Consider the following 19,107-nt stretch of genomic DNA (forward strand, 5'->3'; position numbering starts at 1 on the left):
CAAAAATGGAAGTGTGGACCACTTGCTGTCCTCACTTCCGGAAGGCCTAGCCTCTGGGCGGAGACACTGGCTGGCCTGTTTTCCTCTGAATAAAGACAAGAAGGGTGGGACTTCCTTGGTGGTGCAGTGGTTAAGAATCCACCTGCCAATGCAGGGGACATAGGTTTGATCCCTGGTCTGGGAAGATCCCACATGCCGCGGAGCAACTAAGCCCGTGCGCCACAACTACTGAAGCCCGCACGCCTGGAGCCCGTACTCCGCAACAAGAGAAGCCACTGCAGTGAGAAGCATGTGCACCGCAAGGAAGAGTAGCCCCTGCTCGCCACAGCTACTGCTCACCACAACTAGAGAAAGCCGGTGTGCAGCAACGAAGACCCAATGCAGCCAAAAAAAATTAAAAATAAAGAATAATAATAAAAAAAACCGAGAAGGGTGAGGAGTTCCAGTTCTAGCACCGGCTTTGAGGCCAGACCAGCCTAGATTAGAATCCTGGTTCTGCTACTGAACTAGCAGTGTGACCCTGGACAAGTTACCTACCCTCTCTGAGCCTCCGGGAGACTTCATCTATTAAGCGGCATAATGACAAATAGTTGTGAAGACTGAACGAAGTCACGTTTACAGCACTGAGTACATAGTAAGCACTTAAGGAAGAGTAGCTGTTACAGCTTAATCCAGGCCAAAAATCTTAACAGTTGAGTGGGTTGTGAATGCTGCCTTGCTCTCGCCAAGTTTTCTGCAGAGTACTGTTGTTAGTTTCCCGAATACCCGCCCCACTTCTAGGTTCGTTTCAGAGCCGAGTCTCCCCCATGGCTGGGGTGGTGGGGGGAGGGGGAGACGACTATTGCGAGGGGCGGGCTCAGCAGCGGCCCCAGCCAGCTCGGGCCCCTCCCTCTGATTCACTCCGGGCGGCTTTTAGCCGCTCACGTCGGGGGCGGGAGCGGGGAGGGGAGGCAGGGCAGGGCAGGGCAGGGCAGGGCGGCAGAGACAGTGGCCGGAGCAAGTCAGCAGGGCGCAGGCAGGCAAGTAGCGCTTGGGGTCTGACCACTCGGCGCCTGGGCTTCCCCTGTAGGGGTCGGAGGGGCTCAGCTGGTCGCGGGCCCCCTCGTCTGCGCGCCCGGCTCCCCCTTCTTCTCTTAGGGGCGCAGCCGCGTGTCTAGTCAGGTCTCCTCGTTTCCCGTAAGGAAGGGCGGGAGGGGGTGAGTCAGTGCTAAAGAGATGCTTTATCTTCCTCCATTTGGGACAAATTGGGCGTACCTGCTGGGGAGACCGGAGAGGGAGGAAAAATGGGCCTGTTAAAAAACAACTTTTAGAGTCTGGTTACCAGATAATGTGATTAATAACGTTAGTTATTGTTAGAGTTCCAAGGCGCTAGAGAGTCCTAGACTCTTTTAACTGACCTGCTCTTCTGTTTCGCTGTTAGTTTGCAAACGTCTCCCCCGCCCCCCCCCGTACCCACCCCGTGGTGATGGGGACACCTTTTTAGCCAGGTGAGGCTCCAGTGTGGAGAGAGAGCAGTGACTCCCATTCATGCTTGTGCCCTGCGGAGTCCAGAGCCCTAGAGCCACCCGGGTTTTGCCCCAGTGCAGACCAAAGTCGACGAACCTCGCTGGGGCAGGGTGGGGCAGGGCGAGGGCGGGGCGCGGAGAGATGATCTGGGGTTTAACTTTCCATCCCTTCCCTCTGCTAAACCGTGAAGGGAGAGGGAATTCAGGCATTGCTTCGGGAGGTGCTGGGGTCCCATGGTAAATTCAGTGTTGGCAAGAGAAATCCATCTAGGTTTATTGAGCGTCTATAATTTGCTCATTAATTATACCATTTCATTTAATCTTCACTTTTGTCTTCATGCCCCTTTTACAGTTAGGGCACAGGGAGGTTCCAGGAAGTTAAGTCACTTGCAGGAGGAAGCAGAGCCAGTAAGTAGCCAAACTGTCCAACTCTTTCCATTCTGCCACGTTATCTGCCCAACCAATGGCTCTCGTGAGGACAAGACCCTCTTTTTAAGGCCATGGAGACACTCAGGTGCCAGCTAGCGTTTGTGTTCTTTGAAGAAGACATTCAACTTATCTTGTTCTGGTCCAGAAGTTCTAACACATGCATTGATTCGGTTCCACTGCTGCCCCCTGGGTGGGGCCTGACCCTGAAGGCTGAGCCTTGTCTCTAACTAGCCTGTTGATCAACCCTGGGCCAGGCCTGGCCTGTGTCCAGAACAGGTGGGACAGATTTCTGGACTCCGCTGCATCCTCTTGCACGGATTCCACAGGGTGTGGAAGCTTCCCGGGCTCTGTCTCGTGCTCCCTGTGTAATCACAGGCAAGTCACTTGTGCTCTCAGGGCCTCCATATTCTCCTCTGGAAAGCGGACAAACGAGTTGGACCAGACTAGCTCCAGGGCCTTACGACGTGATGGAGGCAAGATGGCCCCTGGGTTGAGCCAGAACCAGGCTTATTTTTATTGCTGTCCCTCAGAGCACCCTGGGCCGAGACTGTGTGACAGTCAACATCTGGTGAGTGAGAAGCTGAGCAAGGGTAGATTTGAGAGGCATCCAGCATGCAGGACACAGCAAAGAGTGTTTTCCCGGCCTCAGCCACTCCCCGGGAACAGAACTTTAACAACGGCAACAAAAAAAATCAAATGTATGCATTCAGGCGAGGAGAAAGGCAAGTCGAGAAGGAGGAAAAAGTGGTTCAGAGCCAGTGACCCTACCCAGGAAATGTGACTAACCCAGCAGAGGCTGGGGCCAGGCAGACGTGCCTGCCTCAGGCCGGCGAGCGGGGAACGTAGGCAGTCTTGGCTTTCCTGTGGTTTCCCTCGCAGGTCCCAGACTCAGAGCTGCCAGCCCTGGCTTGCAGCCGGTGGAGGCCACTGTGATGGGCCTCCAAGCTGGCGTCGCCTGCACCTCCCTATGGGGGTGTCTGAGGAGCCAGCCTGGCCGCACTCCCTGCTAGTCCCCTATGTCGATCTCCTCCGTCAGGGACTGCCTGCCCGCCCAGCACAGTCTACCCTTTCCTGCCCTCGGCACCAGCTGGGGAAGGAGCCCAGGGGTGGGGTCGATGGGTGGGAATAGCAGGAGATAGCAGAGGGAAGGGAGAGGCTGTGGTGTGTGTGGGGGGGGGGGGGCTGGCTGGAAGGAAGCAGAGCCTGAAAAGCAGAAGTGGGAGGAAGAAGAGCTGCGCGCAGAGGTGAAAGTGGAGGGAGGCTCGGCGGGGGATGGGCTGGCCGGGACTCTCTTAGGTGGGCAGGCGAGGGCAGAAACAGAGGCTCACGTTTCTGGAAGCCGCTTTGTCCAGGACTGGTGTACCCCACCTGCCGTCCTTTCCAGTCACTGGAGCCTCAACTGCCCGGGCAACGGGTGGATTGGGCTCCGCATACGGACAAGGAACTCCTGGGCCGGGGCTTGTCCTGGCTTGTGGTGCCCAACCTCCTGACAGAGGCCACCGCACTGAGTGACCGGACACCTGAAGGTCCTCAGCCAGCCTGGAGGTGCATTCAGATTTGAGGATACTTGTTCCTAAGACAGGATGGTGGCGTGATGGTAGATAGGTGGGCTGGAATGGCTGGGGTGGGGGTGGGTAGGCCTCACATTTGAATTTAAACTGTGTGGCACGGTCCGTTTTTTTTTTTTCTGACCAGGATCGAAGCCGTGCCCTGTGCAGTGGAAGCGTGGAGTCTTAACCACTGGTGGCACGGTCCATTATTTTGCAAATTCAAGAAGACCCCAGCCCACGGTCCAGCCAGCTGCCTGGGGTAGGGTAGGGGTGGGTGCGGGAGCGAAGGTGGAGCCAGGAAAGGGTAGGAGTCCTGCTTGGTGTCAAGGGAGAGAACAGTGGCCGAAGAGCTTCCAGGCAAGGCCTCTGGACCCAGCAGCTCCTGCAGATGCCCGGGTTCCAGGCTGGGAGGAGCTGGTGTCATTTCAAGTGCTGACACTCACCCCTTCCTCTTTCTAGGGGAGAAGGGTAGGGGTTGTTGCATTTCACACCTAAGGGCAAACCGGGACTGTGCGGTGAAGGGACCTGTTGGGAATCAGTGGACTCGGGATCTGAGGAAGGCACAGATAGCGGGGAGGACCTGTCATTCTGACAGCTGGCAAGCACTGCCGCAAAGGTCTGCATAACTGACCCCCCCACTTCACAGTGTGTCCTCAAAGCCCGGCTCCTTCCTGAGTCAGGACCTTGGGACAGCCAGCAGGGCAAACATCCTGCCCCTACCCCTAGCCTCTGCTTTCTGCCTCCAGGGCTGCTCCTGCCTGTTGATTTTCCTGTGCTATCTCTCTTTTTTTTTTAATTTATTTATTTATATTTATTATTTTCTTGGCTGCATTGGGTCCTCGTTGCAGCACACAGGCTTTCTCTAGTTGCGGTGAGCAGGGCTACGCTTCGTTGCGGTGGGCAGGCTTCTCATTGCGGTGGCTTCTCTTGTTGCGGAGCACGGGCTCTAGGCGCGCAGGCTTCAGAAGTTGTGGCATGTGGGCTCAGTAGTTGTGGCTCGCAGGCTCTAGAGCTCAGGCTCAGTAGTTGTGGTGCACTGGCTTAGCGGCTCCACGGCATGTGGGATCTTCCTGGGCCAGGGCTCGAACCCGTGTCCCCTGCGCTGGCAGGTGGATTCTTAACCACTGCGCCACCAGGGAAGCCCTCCTGTTGTACCTCTTAGCCTCCATCTGGTCTAATAACTGGAGAAAGTCCAGTTAATCAAATACATTCTCTGAGCGCCTGCAGGGTTCCAGGCACAGTGTAAGGTTCCAGCTCGATCCAAAAGGGCAAAATATGCCTCCTCCTCAAAAGGCCTTTGTAGTCTAGTTGGGGAGATGGCCAGGCCCATAACCCAGCACACTGTGGCAGAGTGGGAAAACGTAAAGGCTTTAACGTAAGAGGGACAGAAGCAGCTGCCTTTTGAGGTGGTGAGTTCCCCATCACTGGAAGTGGTGGAGAAGAGGATGGTGAGGGATGTAGGGGTTGGGAGGCAGATGTGGAAGAGGATTAACTAGGTACTAAGCCTCCTTCTAATGCCAGCATCTGTGATTCTGTGACATTCCCCACGTAGGGTAGGTTGGCTGCGGTCCCTTGCATGTGATGGCTTCCTGCTTCTCCACCCCCATCAGCTAGACCTTGAGACTCGCATGAGCTGTTCTTTATTTCTGTGCCCTTCCGCCCTCATTTTGCCCAGTGCCAAGCTCCCAATATAGACCCTGAATGGAATTGAATAGACCCTGTTGTGGGCTGCTTAAGGAATGCAGGAGTACCGGGCATGTCCCCTGCTCTGGTTGAGCGGTCAGGTCATGCTCCAAGACAGCCTGTAAGCAGGAAATGAAGGGTGTGCTCCTAGGTGAGAGGGCTGGGAGAACTCCCAGAGAAGGCCGAGGCCACCCAGTGTCCTAGAAGCCTCCTCAGATGGCTGCGGCTTGCAATGGGCCCAGAGGGGTGGTGGGGCTTGGATGGATGTGAGGTGGAGTTCACACTGAGGAAGCTGAGGAGCTGTGGGCTTGGGCAGAGGAGCTGGAGGGAGAGGAGTGACAGGCCGATGGCAGTGGGCGCTTGCGGGGCAGAGCTGTGAGCAGAAGGCTGGTGGGCATCTTTACAGTCATCTGGAACTTCTCCAACACTGACATCCGGGCTCCACCCTGGAGGGTCTGGTTTTTATTTTTAAAGAATCAATTTTATTATTTATTTTTGGCTGCGTTGGGTCTTCGTTGCTGCGCGCGGGCTTTTCTCTAGTTGCGGCGAGCGGGGGCCGCTCTTTGTTGCGGTGCGCGGGCTTCTCACTGCGGTGGCTTCTCTTGTTGCGGAGCACGGGCTCTAGGCACGCGGGCTTCAGTAGTTGAGGCACGCGGTCTCAGTAGTTGTGGCGCACGGGCTTAGTTGCTCCACGGCCTGTGGGATCTTCCCGGACCAGGACTCGAACCCGTGTCCCCTGCATTGGCAGGCGGATTCTTAACCACTGTGCCACCAGGGAAGCCCCGAGAGTCTGGTTTTAACTGGCCTTGGCGTTGGGATTTTTTTAAAGCCCCCAGATGACTCTGATATGCAGGCAGGTGTGAGATGCTGGTCTGGACAGTTAACTGGCAGCATAAGAACCACCTAGAACATAGTTCAAAATGCAGATGCCCATCCTCACTCCAGACCCGTGGAATCAAAATCTTCAGGCTTGGGCCTTGATGTTTTTATAAGATCCCAAGGTAATTCTAACCAGCGGCCGGGCTGGAGAGCCAAAGTGATGAGGGCCAGGCCGCCAACCCCTCTCACCTAAACACTGCACTGGTTCTTGGAGGCCTGTAGCCCCGCAAGTGGGCTGCCTGCTTTTGAGTTATGGCCTGAGCTCTCAGGTCGGGACACAGAACAAAAAAATATGGGAATCCTCTGGCAGTCCAGTGGTTAGGACGCCACGCTTCCACTGCAGGGGCGCGGTTCGATCGGTGGATGGGGAACTAAGATCCTGCATGCTGTGTGACACGGCAAAAAAAAAAAAAAACGGTAGACAGCTGACAGTTGGCCCACTTGTTCACGCCATCTCTGTCCACGAGCTCTCCTCACTGGCTTGGTCTTGGGGGTGGCCACGTCACCACTTCAGGCCTGAGTCGCAGGCTGAGCTGTCCGTTACAGGGGATGTGGGCACAGCATGTGACCCTATGTGGGATGGAGAACCATTAAAGTTTCCCTCCTCCAAGCCTCCGCCTCGCTGCCTCCCCTCTACCTTGGGGAAGTGTGGTTCCAAAAAATGCCTTCAGCTATGTTTTAAGTTAGGAAGGAAAAGGAAAGTCAGTTTCACCTGGTATTTTACACCCATGGCCACTGCTCCTGTTTCCCCCTCTGTTTCCTACTCAGACTCAACATCCTCTGCTCTCCCGTCCATCCCCCAAAGATCGCCCTTTGCCCTTCCTGCTTCCCCAACCCCCAAGAGTCTCCTAATGGTGCCTTTTAACCCTGAAGTTCCCCAGGTCCTTCCCTTGCACCACTGGGGCTCCCTGTTAGCGGCACAGCATGAACTGGGTGGCAGTGCTTGCTGGTGTGGGCTCTGCATTTGCAGCCAAAGAAAGAAACCCTCTAGTCATGGGAACGTAGGAAAGAGAGTGAGTGAAGCTATGGCTACTACACCTGTGAAATTTTTTAAAAGATAGTATTTTTTTAAAATGCTTGCCTTTAGCACTTTGTTTTTTCCCTGAATAACTGCTGTCTAAAAAAGGTTGCTCTTACTGACCTACAGAATAAAGATGATATTCATCATCCTGGCATTTGAGGGGAGCTGGGCATACAGAAGTGATACCTGAGACACAGACGTAGAGAACAAACGTAGGGACACCAAGGGGGAAGGGGGGGGTGAGATGAATTGGGAGATGGACGTATATACACTATTGATACTATGTATAAAATAACTAATGAGAACCTACTGTAGAGCACAGGGAACCCTGCTCAATGCTCTGTGGTAACGTAAATGGGAAGGAAATCCAAGAAAGAGAGGATATGTGTATTCGAATAGCTGATTTCACTTTGCTGTACAGTAGTTACTAACACAACATTGTAAAGCAACTATATGCCAGTACGAATTAATCAAAAAAAAAAAAAAGAAGTGATAGCTGATGCCTGGGAACGGGGGGCGGGGGTGGAAATTCCCTAGGGAGGGAGTTTAGTATTAGAGAAGGCACTAAGTCTAATGATAGCTGTAGCTTTTTTGGTTTTTCTGAGATATTTTTGTTTGCTTTTGGTAGATGCCTTTTATCAGGTTAAGGAAGTTCCCTTCTACTCCTAGTTTGCTAAAAGCTTTTTTTTTTTTAATCAAAAATGGATATAGAATTTTTCTAAATAATTTTTCTGTATCTACTGAGATGATTTTATGTTTGTTCATACGGCTTGATAATAGGGTGGATTACATTGATTTTCAGATGTTAAACCAACTTTGCATTCCTGGAGTAAACCCTGTTTAGTCATGATGTTTTATCTTTTTATATATTTCTGAGCTCCATATGCTAAAATTTTGTTAATATTTTTTTCCTGTGTTCATGAGGGATCTTGGTCTAATTTTCTTTTCTATAATATATTTATCTGGTTTTGTTATATCAGGAAAATGGTGGCAGCATGGGATGAGTTGGGAAGTGCTCTCTTGTTTTCTAGAAGAGTTTGTGTAGAATTGGTATTATGCCTTCCTTAAGTTTTTGGTAGAATTTATCTGGACTTGGAATTGTTTGGAGGCGGGGGAGTTTTTAAGTACAATTTCAATTTCTTTAATAGATATTAGATGGTCATCTCTTTTGTTTCTGTATTGGAAATTTGCATCTTTTCTTAATCAGTTTGTCTAAAGGGTCATCAATTTTATTGATTTGTCCAAAAACCAGCTTCACTGATTTTCTCTGTTGTTTTGGTTTTTGGTTTATTGATTTTAAGTCATTGACTTTAGACTTTTCAAATATAAGCAGTTATTGCTTAGAGAGATGTATCCCAGCCTCATGCAATGCCCAGAGTTAGGAGTCTGGAAGCAGGAGAGGTCACAGCAAGGGGAAGACACTGGCCCAGGGCCAGAGACTCCTAGTGCTTTTTACTAGTCACTGCGTGATTTGGGACTTAGACTCTCTGAGCCTGAGTTTCTTTGCCCGCATAATGGAGCCAGGGATAATCTCCTCTTGAGCTGTTGGAGACGAATTAGTTGAGTATGAAAGCACTTGGCCACCTGGAAGGACCTCCCCAGACCAGTGTGAAGGCTGGTTGTCATGGGGCTTCCCTGGTGGCGCAGTGGTTGAGAGTCCGCCTGCCGATGCAGGGGACACGGGTTCGTGCCCCGGTCCGGGAAGATCCCACATGCTGCAGAGCAGCTGGGCCCGTGAGCCATGGCCGCTGAGCCTGCGCATCCGGAACCTGTGCTCTGCCAACGGGAGAGGCCACAACAGTGAGAGGCCCGTGTACCGCAAAAAAAAAAAAGAAAGGCTGGTTGTCTTGACATTTGTAATAATAATGGCTTCTTCTGTCTTTCCAGATCCGGAGACAGCATGTACTCACCCATCCCCCAGAGGTAGGCTATGCACCCCGTTCCTTTCACCCCTCCCCTCTTCTCTTCCGAGGGCTGCCCCTCCTCACCCCCACACCGCAGTCCCCAGGCCTGCCCAGGTCTCTCTGCTCGTCTCTCCACCACCTGTGGGCCTCGGCCACCACCAACCCTCCCCCCTCCCGCAGTGGCTCTCCGTTCCCAGCCTCGGTGCAGGATCCCGGCCTGCACGTATGGCGGGTGGAGAAGCTGAAGCCGGTTCCCGTGGCCCCTGAGAACCAGGGCATCTTCTTCTCGGGAGACTCCTACCTAGTGCTGCACAATGGCCCGGAAGAGCTCTCCCACCTGCACCTGTGGATAGGTAAGTAAGAGAGGGCTGGGGGGACTGGTGGGGGGACTGGCCCGGGCAGGGGTTGGGACTGGCAAGGGTCTCACGGGCTGTGCCCTGCCACCTCCCACTCGCCCCAGGCCAGCAGTCGTCCCGGGATGAGCAGGGGGCCTGCGCCGTGCTGGCCGTGCACCTCAACACCCTGCTTGGGGAGCGGCCTGTGCAGCACCGAGAGGTACAGGGCAATGAGTCCGACCTCTTCATGAGCTACTTCCCACGTGGCCTTAAGTACCAGGTTAGAGCCCACCTCCCGTACCCCAACCTGCGGCTGCTCTCAGAGTCGGGACCCCTTCCAGCTGGCCCTTACCCTGCAAAAGTCCCAGACCCACACGGGGCTGGGTCCTCCCCACCTTTCTGCCTGCCTCCCAGTGGGATGGGGTGTGGAGTGCTCGGGCCTCCATTCAGGCTGGCCATCTGGGCTGCAGGAAGGCGGCGTGGAGTCAGCATTTCACAAGACGTCACCAGGGGCCACCCCAGCTGCCATCAGGAAACTCTACCAGGTGAAGGGCAAGAAGAACATCCGTGCCACTGAGCGGGCACTGAGCTGGGACAGCTTCAACACAGGGGACTGCTTCATCCTGGACCTGGGCCAGGTGGGTAGGCAGGGTTGACTGAGCACCCACCTGTGTTGGCAGTGTGTGTGTATGTGTGTGTGTGTGTGTGCGCACGTGTGTGTGTGTTTTGGCCGTGTCTTGAGGCTTCTGGGATCTTAGTTCCCCAACCAGGATTGAACCTGGGGCCACAGCAGTGAAAGCGCTGAGTCTTAACCACTGGACCCCCAGGGAACTCCCTGGCATTGTGGGGTTTTTTTTTTTAGGCAGAGGTCTTCTTAGAAGCCCATATGATTTAAATTTATTTATTTATTTATTTATGGCTGTGTTGGGTCTTCGTTTCTGTGCGAGGGCTTTCTCTAGTTGCGGCGAGTGAGGGCCATTCTTCATCGCCGTGCACGGGCCTCTCACTGTCATGGCCTCTCTTGTTGTGGAGCACAGGCTCCAGACGTGCAGGCTCAGTAGTTGTGGCTCACGGGCCTAGCTGCTGCACTGCATGTGGGATCCTCCCAGACCAGGGCTTGAACCCGTGTTCCCTGTATTGGCAGGCAGATTCTCAACCACTGTGCCACCAGGGAAGCCCCAGCATTGTGTTTTAAAAGGTCAGGGACCAGGAGGCCAGGGCAAAGGGAGAGGGGCTGAGAAGCTATAAGCCCATTCCAAGTGGGGTCACTGCAGCCATTACAAGACATCCCTGTATTTCTTAGGACAGAAACCTCCCTCTGCTGTCTGGCCATCGCCTCTAACACTGGAGCCTACTCTCTCCTACTCCTGGAGCCTTTGTAGCTCCGAGTTAAGCCGCCTCCCAGCCCATGCGTTAATCACTTCGCTCATCCCTTCCCTCCGTGAATCTATGTGTCTGCTCTGAGCCAGCACGGGGACCACAAATTGCTCACCCAGGGCAGGCAGCCAAGACGGGCCTGTCACTGGCTGTAACCCATGGCAGGAGATGATGAGGGCCCTCTTAGGGGCAGTGGCCTGTGCTGGGGGAGCTGGGGGCAGGGAGAGGCCTTCTAGCCCAAGCCGTTGTCCCAGGGAGGCGCCATTTGACTGGACCCTCACGGAGGGGAAATGCCCTTCCAGGCGAAGATGATGGGTAAGCCGAGGCACTGAGACAGATAAGGGTGCAGACATGCATGTGGACAGCAGGGAAGGATGTAGCCTGACCGGGACCCAGGGTGGGAACAGGAGCGGCGGGAGTGGAAATTGCTAAGGAGCTGAGATCCAGGGCGGGAGGAGATTGATTCTCTGAGGGTCTGGACCGCATCTGTCGTGCTAAAGATTTGGGACAGGAAGAGCAACCCAGATGCTCTTTGGAAGGAGGACTGGAAGCAGTGAGATATAGAGGCAGGGGACCCGCTCAGGAGGGGTGATGAGGGCCGTGCCTGGCGGGGGTGCAGAGGTGTGTGAGATACTGGGCCCAGGGATGTCATTCACCCATTCATTCATTCAATAAGTGTTTATTGTAGGCCTAAAGATGTGCCCATTTCTGTTTTGGCACTGGGCATACAGCAGTGGGCCAAGCCAAACAAAACAAAACACTCATGCCCTAAGGAGGCTTACTTTCTAGTCAGGGAAGATAGATTATAAACAAGATAAAGATGTTTCAACATATGACCCAAGTAATGTGGAGAAAGATGCGGGGCAGAGAATCGCTCTTGCCAAAGACTGTCATTCCCGTGCCCAGAGAGGCCTTGGTTCCCCTCTGCCTTCCTTTTTTTTTTTTTTTGTGGTACGTGGATCTCTCACCGTTGTGGCCTCTCCCGTTGCGGAGCACAGGCTCCGGACGCGCAGGCCCAGCGGCCATGGCTCACGGGCCCAGCCGCTCCGCGGCATGTGGGATCTTCCCGGACCGGGGCACGAACCCGTGTCCCCCGCATCGGCAGGCGGACTCTCAACCACTGCGCCACCAGGGAAGCCCCCGCTCTGCCTTCTTGATTGTCTTCGATCGTCTTGCCTCAGAGGGCAGTTCTGCGGACGCTGTGAAGGGCAGGATGCAGGCAGTTGGCTCTAACCCGCGCCTCCCACTTCCCTCCAGAACATCTTCACCTGGTGTGGTGCAAAGTCCAACATCCTGGAGCGTAACAAGGCGCGGGACCTGGCGCTGGCCATTCGGGACAGCGAGCGGCAGGGCAAGGCCCAGGTGGAGATTGTCACCGATGGAGAGGAGCCTGTCGACATGATCCAGGTTGAGAGATGTGGGGAGGGTAGCTCTGCTTGGAAGCCGCCGAGAGGGGCAATGATCAGCTGGGGGCACGAGGGTGATGGGTGGAGGGCTGTGAGGGCATCTGCGGTGCTGCTCAGGCCTTAGCTAACTCATCAGGTGCCTTGGTGGGATTCAGAGTCAAGTACCCCTCGGGACGGAGGGACTGGTGGCCGGGCAGGAGGACCTAGCCCTCCCCACCTCTGCCCGGCGCCCTTGTGCAGAAAGAGTTTGTCCCACTGGGGCGGTGGCCCTGGCTGTGATGGGTTGGGAAGGTCCAGGCTGAGTGCCCAGGAATCCCTGGAAACGTGGCCTGCCCTGACCCCTGCAGGTCCTGGGCCCCAAGCCCGCTCTGAAGGAGGGCAACCCTGAGGAAGACCTCACAGCTGACCAGACAAACGCCCAGGCTGCGGCTCTGTATAAGGTGGGCGCCCCGGGCCTGCCCTAGGACCAGGCGGGGTACGAGCCTGGCGCTTGTGGGGCTGAAAGGAGGGGAGAAAGCAGTGGGAGGCTGGGCCAGGCACCAGGGTGGTTTGCCCAGGGCTTGGAGCGAGGGTAGGATGGGAAGTGAACGGATGCTGGAGGAGATGAATGCCACTTCGCTTCCGGCCCGTTCTTGGAGAAGGAGGTTTGAAACAAGCCCACGCTGAGCTTTACTTTGTGGGATTCTTTACCTTCGCTCGTAATTGGGAGTCTACTTAATTTCCATGAATTCTGGGGCACTGTGAGGCGATGGTTGCGCCTGAAGTAGGGCTGGGGGTCGCCCAGGATTTGCCTGTCGTGTTTCCTCCACCTCCGGTCTGCTGCGTGGCCTGGGGCGGTGGGTGGAGCCGCAGCGGGGAGGAGGTGACACGGCACTGCCCATCCTCCCCCAGGTCTCTGATGCCACTGGACAGATGAGCCTGACCAAGGTGGCCGACTCCAGCCCCTTTGCCCTCGAGATGCTGATACCCGACGACTGCTTTGTGCTGGACAACGGGCTCTGCAGCAAGATCTACATCTGGAAGGGTACGTGTGGCTTCTGCACCCCAGCCTGAGACCCCTGCAGCCGCTGACCGGGCAAGGCTTCCCGCGGGAGGGCTCAGCCGACCCAGAGACGGCTGACTCAGGGAGCCTCCACGGCTGTGGGTTTTCTCAGGGTTTCCTGCGCCCAGCCCAGGCAAGGGTTCTGCACTTTTAGCCTGCCTCCGAATCACCCGAGGGCCTGTTAACACCCATAGCTGGAAGCCACCCCTGAGATTCTGATGCACGAGGTCTGTACCAGAGCCTGAGAATTCGCACATCTAACCAGCTCCCAGGCCTTGCTGCTGGTCCAGGGACTGCGTGTTGAGGGCCACTGTCACAGAGTTCTCCTAGGCCTTTGGCTGCTAGGACCTCTGATTCTGCCATTCTGCCTTGGGGTGTGAGAGATCGATTTTAGATATGAAATCCCACCTTTTGCAGTGGGTAGAGAACTGGTAGAACTTGTTTTTCCAAGAGATTGGGTTGGCTGGGAATGAAATACTGTCGTGTGGAAGCCTGTTTGCTAGATCCAACTCTGAAAATGTAACAAACCTCTGAGTCTCTGAGCGGTACCGGGAGCCTCCTCACTTCTCTGTGCTTGTCTTTTTTCTTGAACGTGTCTCACCTCCCTGCCCACATTATAAAGCTCTTGAAAGCAGGAACCATATGGTCTCGAGTGTCCTGACGAGATAGCATGTGCTCAAGAAATATTTGTGGGGTCAACCAAGGCCAAGAGAAGTTCCCAGCCAGGAGGATGGAGAAACGTTAGGTGTTCTAACTTCGCAGCTACAAGGCAGGAACACTCTTGCCTCAGGGAAGGGCCAGGAGTGGCAGGCAGTAGGGCAGCTTTCTAAGAAGTAAGGCGGTCGGGTGGGGGAGCATTGTGCTTCTGGGGCTGACTTTTCCTTCCTGCCTCTGGGTACCTTCCCACAGACCCAATGGGGTGGGCGTGGTGCTCCCAGATGCCCACGGAAGTGTATTTAACCCCAAGCAAAGAACCAAGACACCGGGACTTCCCTGGTGGTCCAGTGGCTAAGGCTCCGCGCTCCCAATGCAGGGGACCCAGGTTCGCTCCTTGGGCAGGGAACTAGATCCCGCACGCGCAACTACAGAGCCCGCACGCAGCAACGAAGATATCCAGCCAAACAAATGCATATTTAAAAAAAAAAAAAGAACCAAGAAACCAGTGGAGAAACAGGAAACTTGGGAGCAAGGAAGAGAAGTATTTCGTAATCACAAAGGAAGGATACAGCACATTAATTTCAGACACGTTGTCGCTAACTAGATTTTCATAGCCTGGCTGGAGAGCCAGCCACAGTTCACAACATTGTCTCTTTGGAAAAGCACCTCCAGCTGGAGCGCAGTTTGGTTAAAGGGACTGCCTGCAGGCAGGAAGGGAGGACGCTGCTCTCCCTTTTTATCGGCTCTTAGTTGGCATAACTATTAGGCCGATGTTGGCATCTGGCTTTGTGGGAGTAAGATTACAGTCAATCACATCCTTTTTTTTGTCCAGTTGCATTTTGCAAAACAACAGTTGATAACAGTGCAGTTGACAGACTCAAAAGGCGAGGGGCCCTGGAGTGGGAGAGAGGGGCCTGAGAGTCTGATGCCCGGGAAACATTAGTTCTCCCTGAATATCCCTAGGGCCCTGGCCCTAGCAGAAGGCTTTGATGATTGGAGCAGGCAGAGGGCAGTTTTCATCTGGAGCTGCCAGGTTGGGAGGGGCTAACCTCCCCCCTCCAAAGAGCCCCCTGAATGTTCTTAGTGCCTCCTGGTCCATTTATTTTAAAAGGAGCCAGCTATTCTCTGAACCCCCTTAAGTCTCCTTGAGAGAAGTGGGGTGTGGGCTAGAGAGGGTACCTTCTCTTTTACAAAATCTCCTCCTGGGAATTCACTGGTGGTCCCGTGGTTAGGATTCTGGGCTTTCACTGCTGGGGGCCCTAGTTCGATCCCTGGCCGGGGAACTTAAGATCCTGCAAGCCTTGCGGAGCGGCCAAGAAATAAAAAAAGGTCTCCTCCCTACGATCCAGGGCGCAAAGCTAACGAGAAGGAACGGCAGGCGGCCCTGCAAGTGGCTGAGGACTTCATCGCCCGCATGCGGTATGCCCCAAACACTCAGGTGAGGAGCCTCCCTTCCCACCAACGCCCTCCTCCTGCGGCTCTTCCCTGGCCTCCTGCCTCTCAGACTGGACAAGAAGGGCGGGAAAGCCTGGGGCACAGTCAGAAGCAGTCAGGCCTCCCTCCCAGACCCACCCAGTGGGAAAGCCCTTCTCAATCCTTCCAAGCTTTACATACATGATATTTTCTAAGAGGGTGTTTGGGCAATGCTCCCCTGGGAGCCCAGCAAGTCAGGTGCACCTCTGGGGCTTGTGCATCTCCTCTGGGCCGAGGTCCCTAGCTGGTTCTGCCCCTGCTCATCCCAGCACGGCGACACCACAGGTCAACCTGATGGGACCTGATAAGGCTCATGTATAATTGGTGCCTCTGTGAAACCGCACCTGAGTCCTCGAAGCAATCTGTTTTCTCAGCCCGCGTCCCTGTAATCTTTCTCGTCTCCTGGCTTATCTGGGGAAGCTTCCCTGGCCTGGATGGCATATGGACTTGGGCCTGGTGCCCATCACCCTCCTCCCTGGCTCCGGCCCTCCCCGGCAGAGGCAGAGGTGGCAACCTTGTGAGCCCGACTCCTCCCCTGCTGATCCCACAGGTGGAGATCCTGCCTCAGGGCCGCGAGAGTCCCATCTTCAAGCAATTCTTCAAGGACTGGAAATGAGGGCGGGCGTCTCCCTGCCCCCACCTGCTGCCCGCTTGCTTCTCCTCCAGCTTCCTGGTCAGTGCCGAGGTGCCCCCGCGGATGATCAATAAAGGAGACCAGTGCCCTCTGCCTGCACTGCCTGCCTTGGGCTAATTCTTCCCGCTCCACCTAGTCATGCTGGGCGGAGTAGGGCCCAGGGGACAATTCCACCACCCGTGAGAGGCCAGAGCTGGCTTTGCGTGACGAGGCAGAGGGGCCAGGAGTCCCAGTGGGCCTGGCAGGCACTGCTGTGAACCCAATAGGGAGGTGGCACAGGGCCAGGGCTCAGGATCACTTTCCGCCCGAGGTTCGGTTCAGTCTCACATTCCCGACGGGGAGAAGGTTGTGGCGGCGGCTATGGGATTCATCTCCATTCAAGCCAGTATTTCCTCAGGGGCCCCAATAATCCGCTGCAAGGCAGCTTCCAAAGGATGTGTGCTCACCAAGCAAGAGCCCAGCTCTGCACCTCTGTGCGGGAGGCTGGCTTGTCACGTCGTTGCGTCGGGCATTCGGCTGATGAGCTCAGGGCCACGTGGGGCCGTGGGAAAAGCACCCGACTAGTGTCCGAGGGTCACGGGGTCTGGTTCTCACCTGCCTCTGTTAGAGCCTGGGCAAGTTGCTTTTCCTCCTCTGGGTCCTAGTTCATTCTCTTGTGTAACGGGGTAGTGGCTGGAAAAGCAGAGAGGCTAGGTAGCTAAATAGGCAGAGAATGGAGTAGCCCCAAAGCAGTCCCACCCTGGGGGACATGACCTGGCCGGGGTGGGGGGCGTGGTATGAGCAAGGCGGGAGCTGCGTAAGCCCAGACCAGAAGGACCGGAGTCCACGAGGCCTGGCAGGGTTGCAGCCGTCCTGACCCACTCTCACCCCGGGCCCTCCAGGCTAAGTGGCTTCTGAGCTCTGACATGCTGGATCTTCCGTCCCAAACAGAAATTCTGATCAAGTTCATCTCAGCGATTTTTGTGCTGAGAAGCATAGAGAAATCAGCTCCCCGTGCATCCCCCTGCTGTTTTCTCCACACAGAGATATCCCGGGAGTCCACTGGACAGCCTCTGCAAAGAGCGTGTTCCAGGGATGACTTTTAAAAGGGGAAAGAGTAAGGGTTGTACCAAATCCATGGTTCTGACCTTTTTAGGGCTGTGAAGCATTTTAAGTCTCTCATGAAAGGCCTTGGAAGGCCTTTCCCAAGAAAAATGCATAGATTAAGATTTTTGCATCTACTTTTGGAGCATTTAGACGTCCCCCCCAGCCAATCCATCAACTGAACTGCAACTTAATCCCTGGACTGTTATTGCGAATGTTCCCAGGTCCGAAGTTGTCCGGAGAGCATCCCACCAAGAGTGATGTGGGACAGGCTTCTGCAGAGGCCATTGGCCTCCCCTCCAGCTAGAGGCCCACGAATGCTGGTCCCGACTGTGCTGTGGGCTGAGCACTCACGGTCGAGGTCTGCTGAGCTGGCCTCAAGGTCTGAGCGAGGGAAAGGAATCTGCAGGAAAGGAACCGTTGAACTTGACATTCTGAAGTGGAGTCTGGGCTGCGTTCTAACCCCACCAGGCCCAGTAATCTTGCTGCCATCTCTGCTGGTCAGCTAAGCGCCTTGTCAGGACGAAGGAGGTAGAGGATTAGTTTAGGTCAAAGACGGCACAAGGCAAGCAGCAGGGTCCACTACCAGCCCCGCCCCTGAGGCCTCCTGCTGACAGGAGCCCCTTGCATACTTGGGTGGCCATCTGTCGTCTCCATCTCTGCGATGGGCCTCCCCCTGCGTGGGGCGGACTTGGAGAGGCCTGCGGGGCTGGACAGTTGTCTTCCGTGACTCCACTTGAGGGAGGTCAGAGGACGGGAGAGCAGCCCAGTGGGGCTCTCACCTGCCCCCTGTTCCCCAGCGCCAAAGCCCTGGAGGCCCTTTTGTGAGTGAAGCGACAACAGCTAGCTTCCCCAGAAGCAAATATAGGACAAACACCAGCCAACTTTAACAAGAGCCAGGGCCGCCTTGCCCACTGGTTAGAGCGTGCAGAGACTCCGGGTCTGTAAGTGCAGCAGGGTGAGGCTGGACAGTGTATGAACTTGGCGGGAGTGTGGCCAGGGCACAGCAGCCTCTCCTGGGCCCGTGACCAGCACCAGAGACAACCAGGACGTCACCCGGCCGAGTGCCTGGCTCTAAAGGGGACCCTGGGATAACAGGGCCACAGGAAGGCACAAAGCTTGTCTGGAAGGAAAACACTTGAGACTCTTAACCCAGAAGAATTCTTTTATTTAAAAACTGCTGGTACGTGAATTTCCTCCTTCCTTCACCCAGGCCAGAGAACCATCCCTGATGGGACCTGCACAGCCTCCACGGGGGTAGCCCAGCTGGTGGGCGGTTAGGATGGGCGGCAGCAGACACCTAGCCCAGTGCCTGGCTCTGTGTCACAAGCAGTGGGGAGGAGGGATGGGGAGAGGTGAGGGTGGGATAAGTGCAAGGCCAGAGACCTCAGGGGATGGAGAGGAAGGCAGGCCCGTGTGCACTCTCTGGTTCATGCTGCCCCCTGTCAGCTGCTGCCACCGCTACCATCTCCCTTCACATTCTAACTACTCAGCCCACGACTGGTCCCTGTCCCGTGGACCCGAGGCCTGAACGCCCCGCTGCCAGGAGTCAGAATTCCGGCACCTCTCCTCGGGAATACCTTTGATGTAGGGCTGTGTGGAACACCCAGACGGGGTCTCCCACCTCATGATCCATCACTGAAATGACCTGGAACCCAACTCTGGAAGCTGTAGCCCAACTAAGATTGTGGCAAAGTGTTCCTTGCTCTGGAGGCAGGTCTGCGGGGAGTGGGTCAAATTTAACAGCCCCTAATGTCTCATGCAGGTGAGGGTCCTTGGCTCCCCAAACAGGCTTCCTACATCCCTTCTGCTAGGACCGCAAGGGGCAGAACGGCGCCAGGGTACACCCTCCGAAAGCCCCTTCAAGACTTTTGATCCGGTGGCCGCTCACTGGGGTTGGTCAGATCAGCCATGTGCCTTCAGAGGAGTGTGGTGGCAGGTCACACACTCCTGTGAAAGTGAGATCCTTGGAGGGAGGGGCTTGTGGCCCAGCACACTTCCGCGCCCCCAACAGGGAGGCCTGTCCCTTTGACACTCCAGCCAAGTAGATCTCCAGGGTCTTGAGCAGCCGTCTGGGGCTCTTCTTGGCCAACACCTCCAAGTCTGGAACAGAGAGGATTGGGGAGCAG

The 19,107-nt window shown here is 55.4% G+C and overlaps 2 protein-coding genes across 7 annotated transcripts in view; one reads left to right on the forward strand and one right to left on the reverse strand.

Moving 5' to 3' along the window:
• Positions 1 to 940: 940 nt before the first annotated feature.
• On the forward strand, positions 941 to 15,994 carry CAPG (capping actin protein, gelsolin like). Of its 2 annotated transcripts, none has more exons than XM_073791191.1 (10): positions 941 to 1,019; positions 8,955 to 8,990; positions 9,152 to 9,324; positions 9,432 to 9,586; positions 9,777 to 9,944; positions 11,941 to 12,090; positions 12,437 to 12,529; positions 12,981 to 13,113; positions 15,138 to 15,226; positions 15,812 to 15,994. In XM_073791191.1, exons 2-10 carry the CDS (start codon positions 8,968 to 8,970, stop codon positions 15,875 to 15,877), a joined length of 1,050 nt encoding a protein of 349 aa, XP_073647292.1. In that variant the 5' UTR covers positions 941 to 1,019; positions 8,955 to 8,967; the 3' UTR covers positions 15,878 to 15,994. The 2 variants fall into 2 exon arrangements, with proteins under 2 accessions (XP_073647292.1, XP_033694667.1); XM_033838776.2 differs by lacking the exon at positions 941 to 1,019 and adding an exon at positions 1,858 to 1,913.
• A 2,131-nt stretch (positions 15,995 to 18,125) lies between these two features.
• The window catches only part of ELMOD3 (ELMO domain containing 3), a 28,551-nt gene continuing 27,569 nt past the window's right edge, over positions 18,126 to 19,107 (reverse strand). For all 5 annotated transcript variants that reach the window (XM_073791189.1, XM_073791188.1, XM_073791187.1 and 2 more), the window contains one exon: positions 18,126 to 19,081. In XM_073791189.1, the coding sequence (XP_073647290.1) occupies positions 18,919 to 19,081 (163 nt within the window). In that variant the 3' untranslated portion in view covers positions 18,126 to 18,918. The remainder of the gene's footprint in view (positions 19,082 to 19,107) is intronic.

This window comes from Tursiops truncatus, chromosome 14 (assembly GCF_011762595.2).
Source record: "Tursiops truncatus isolate mTurTru1 chromosome 14, mTurTru1.mat.Y, whole genome shotgun sequence".
Taxonomy (NCBI): Eukaryota; Metazoa; Chordata; class Mammalia; order Artiodactyla; family Delphinidae; genus Tursiops; species Tursiops truncatus.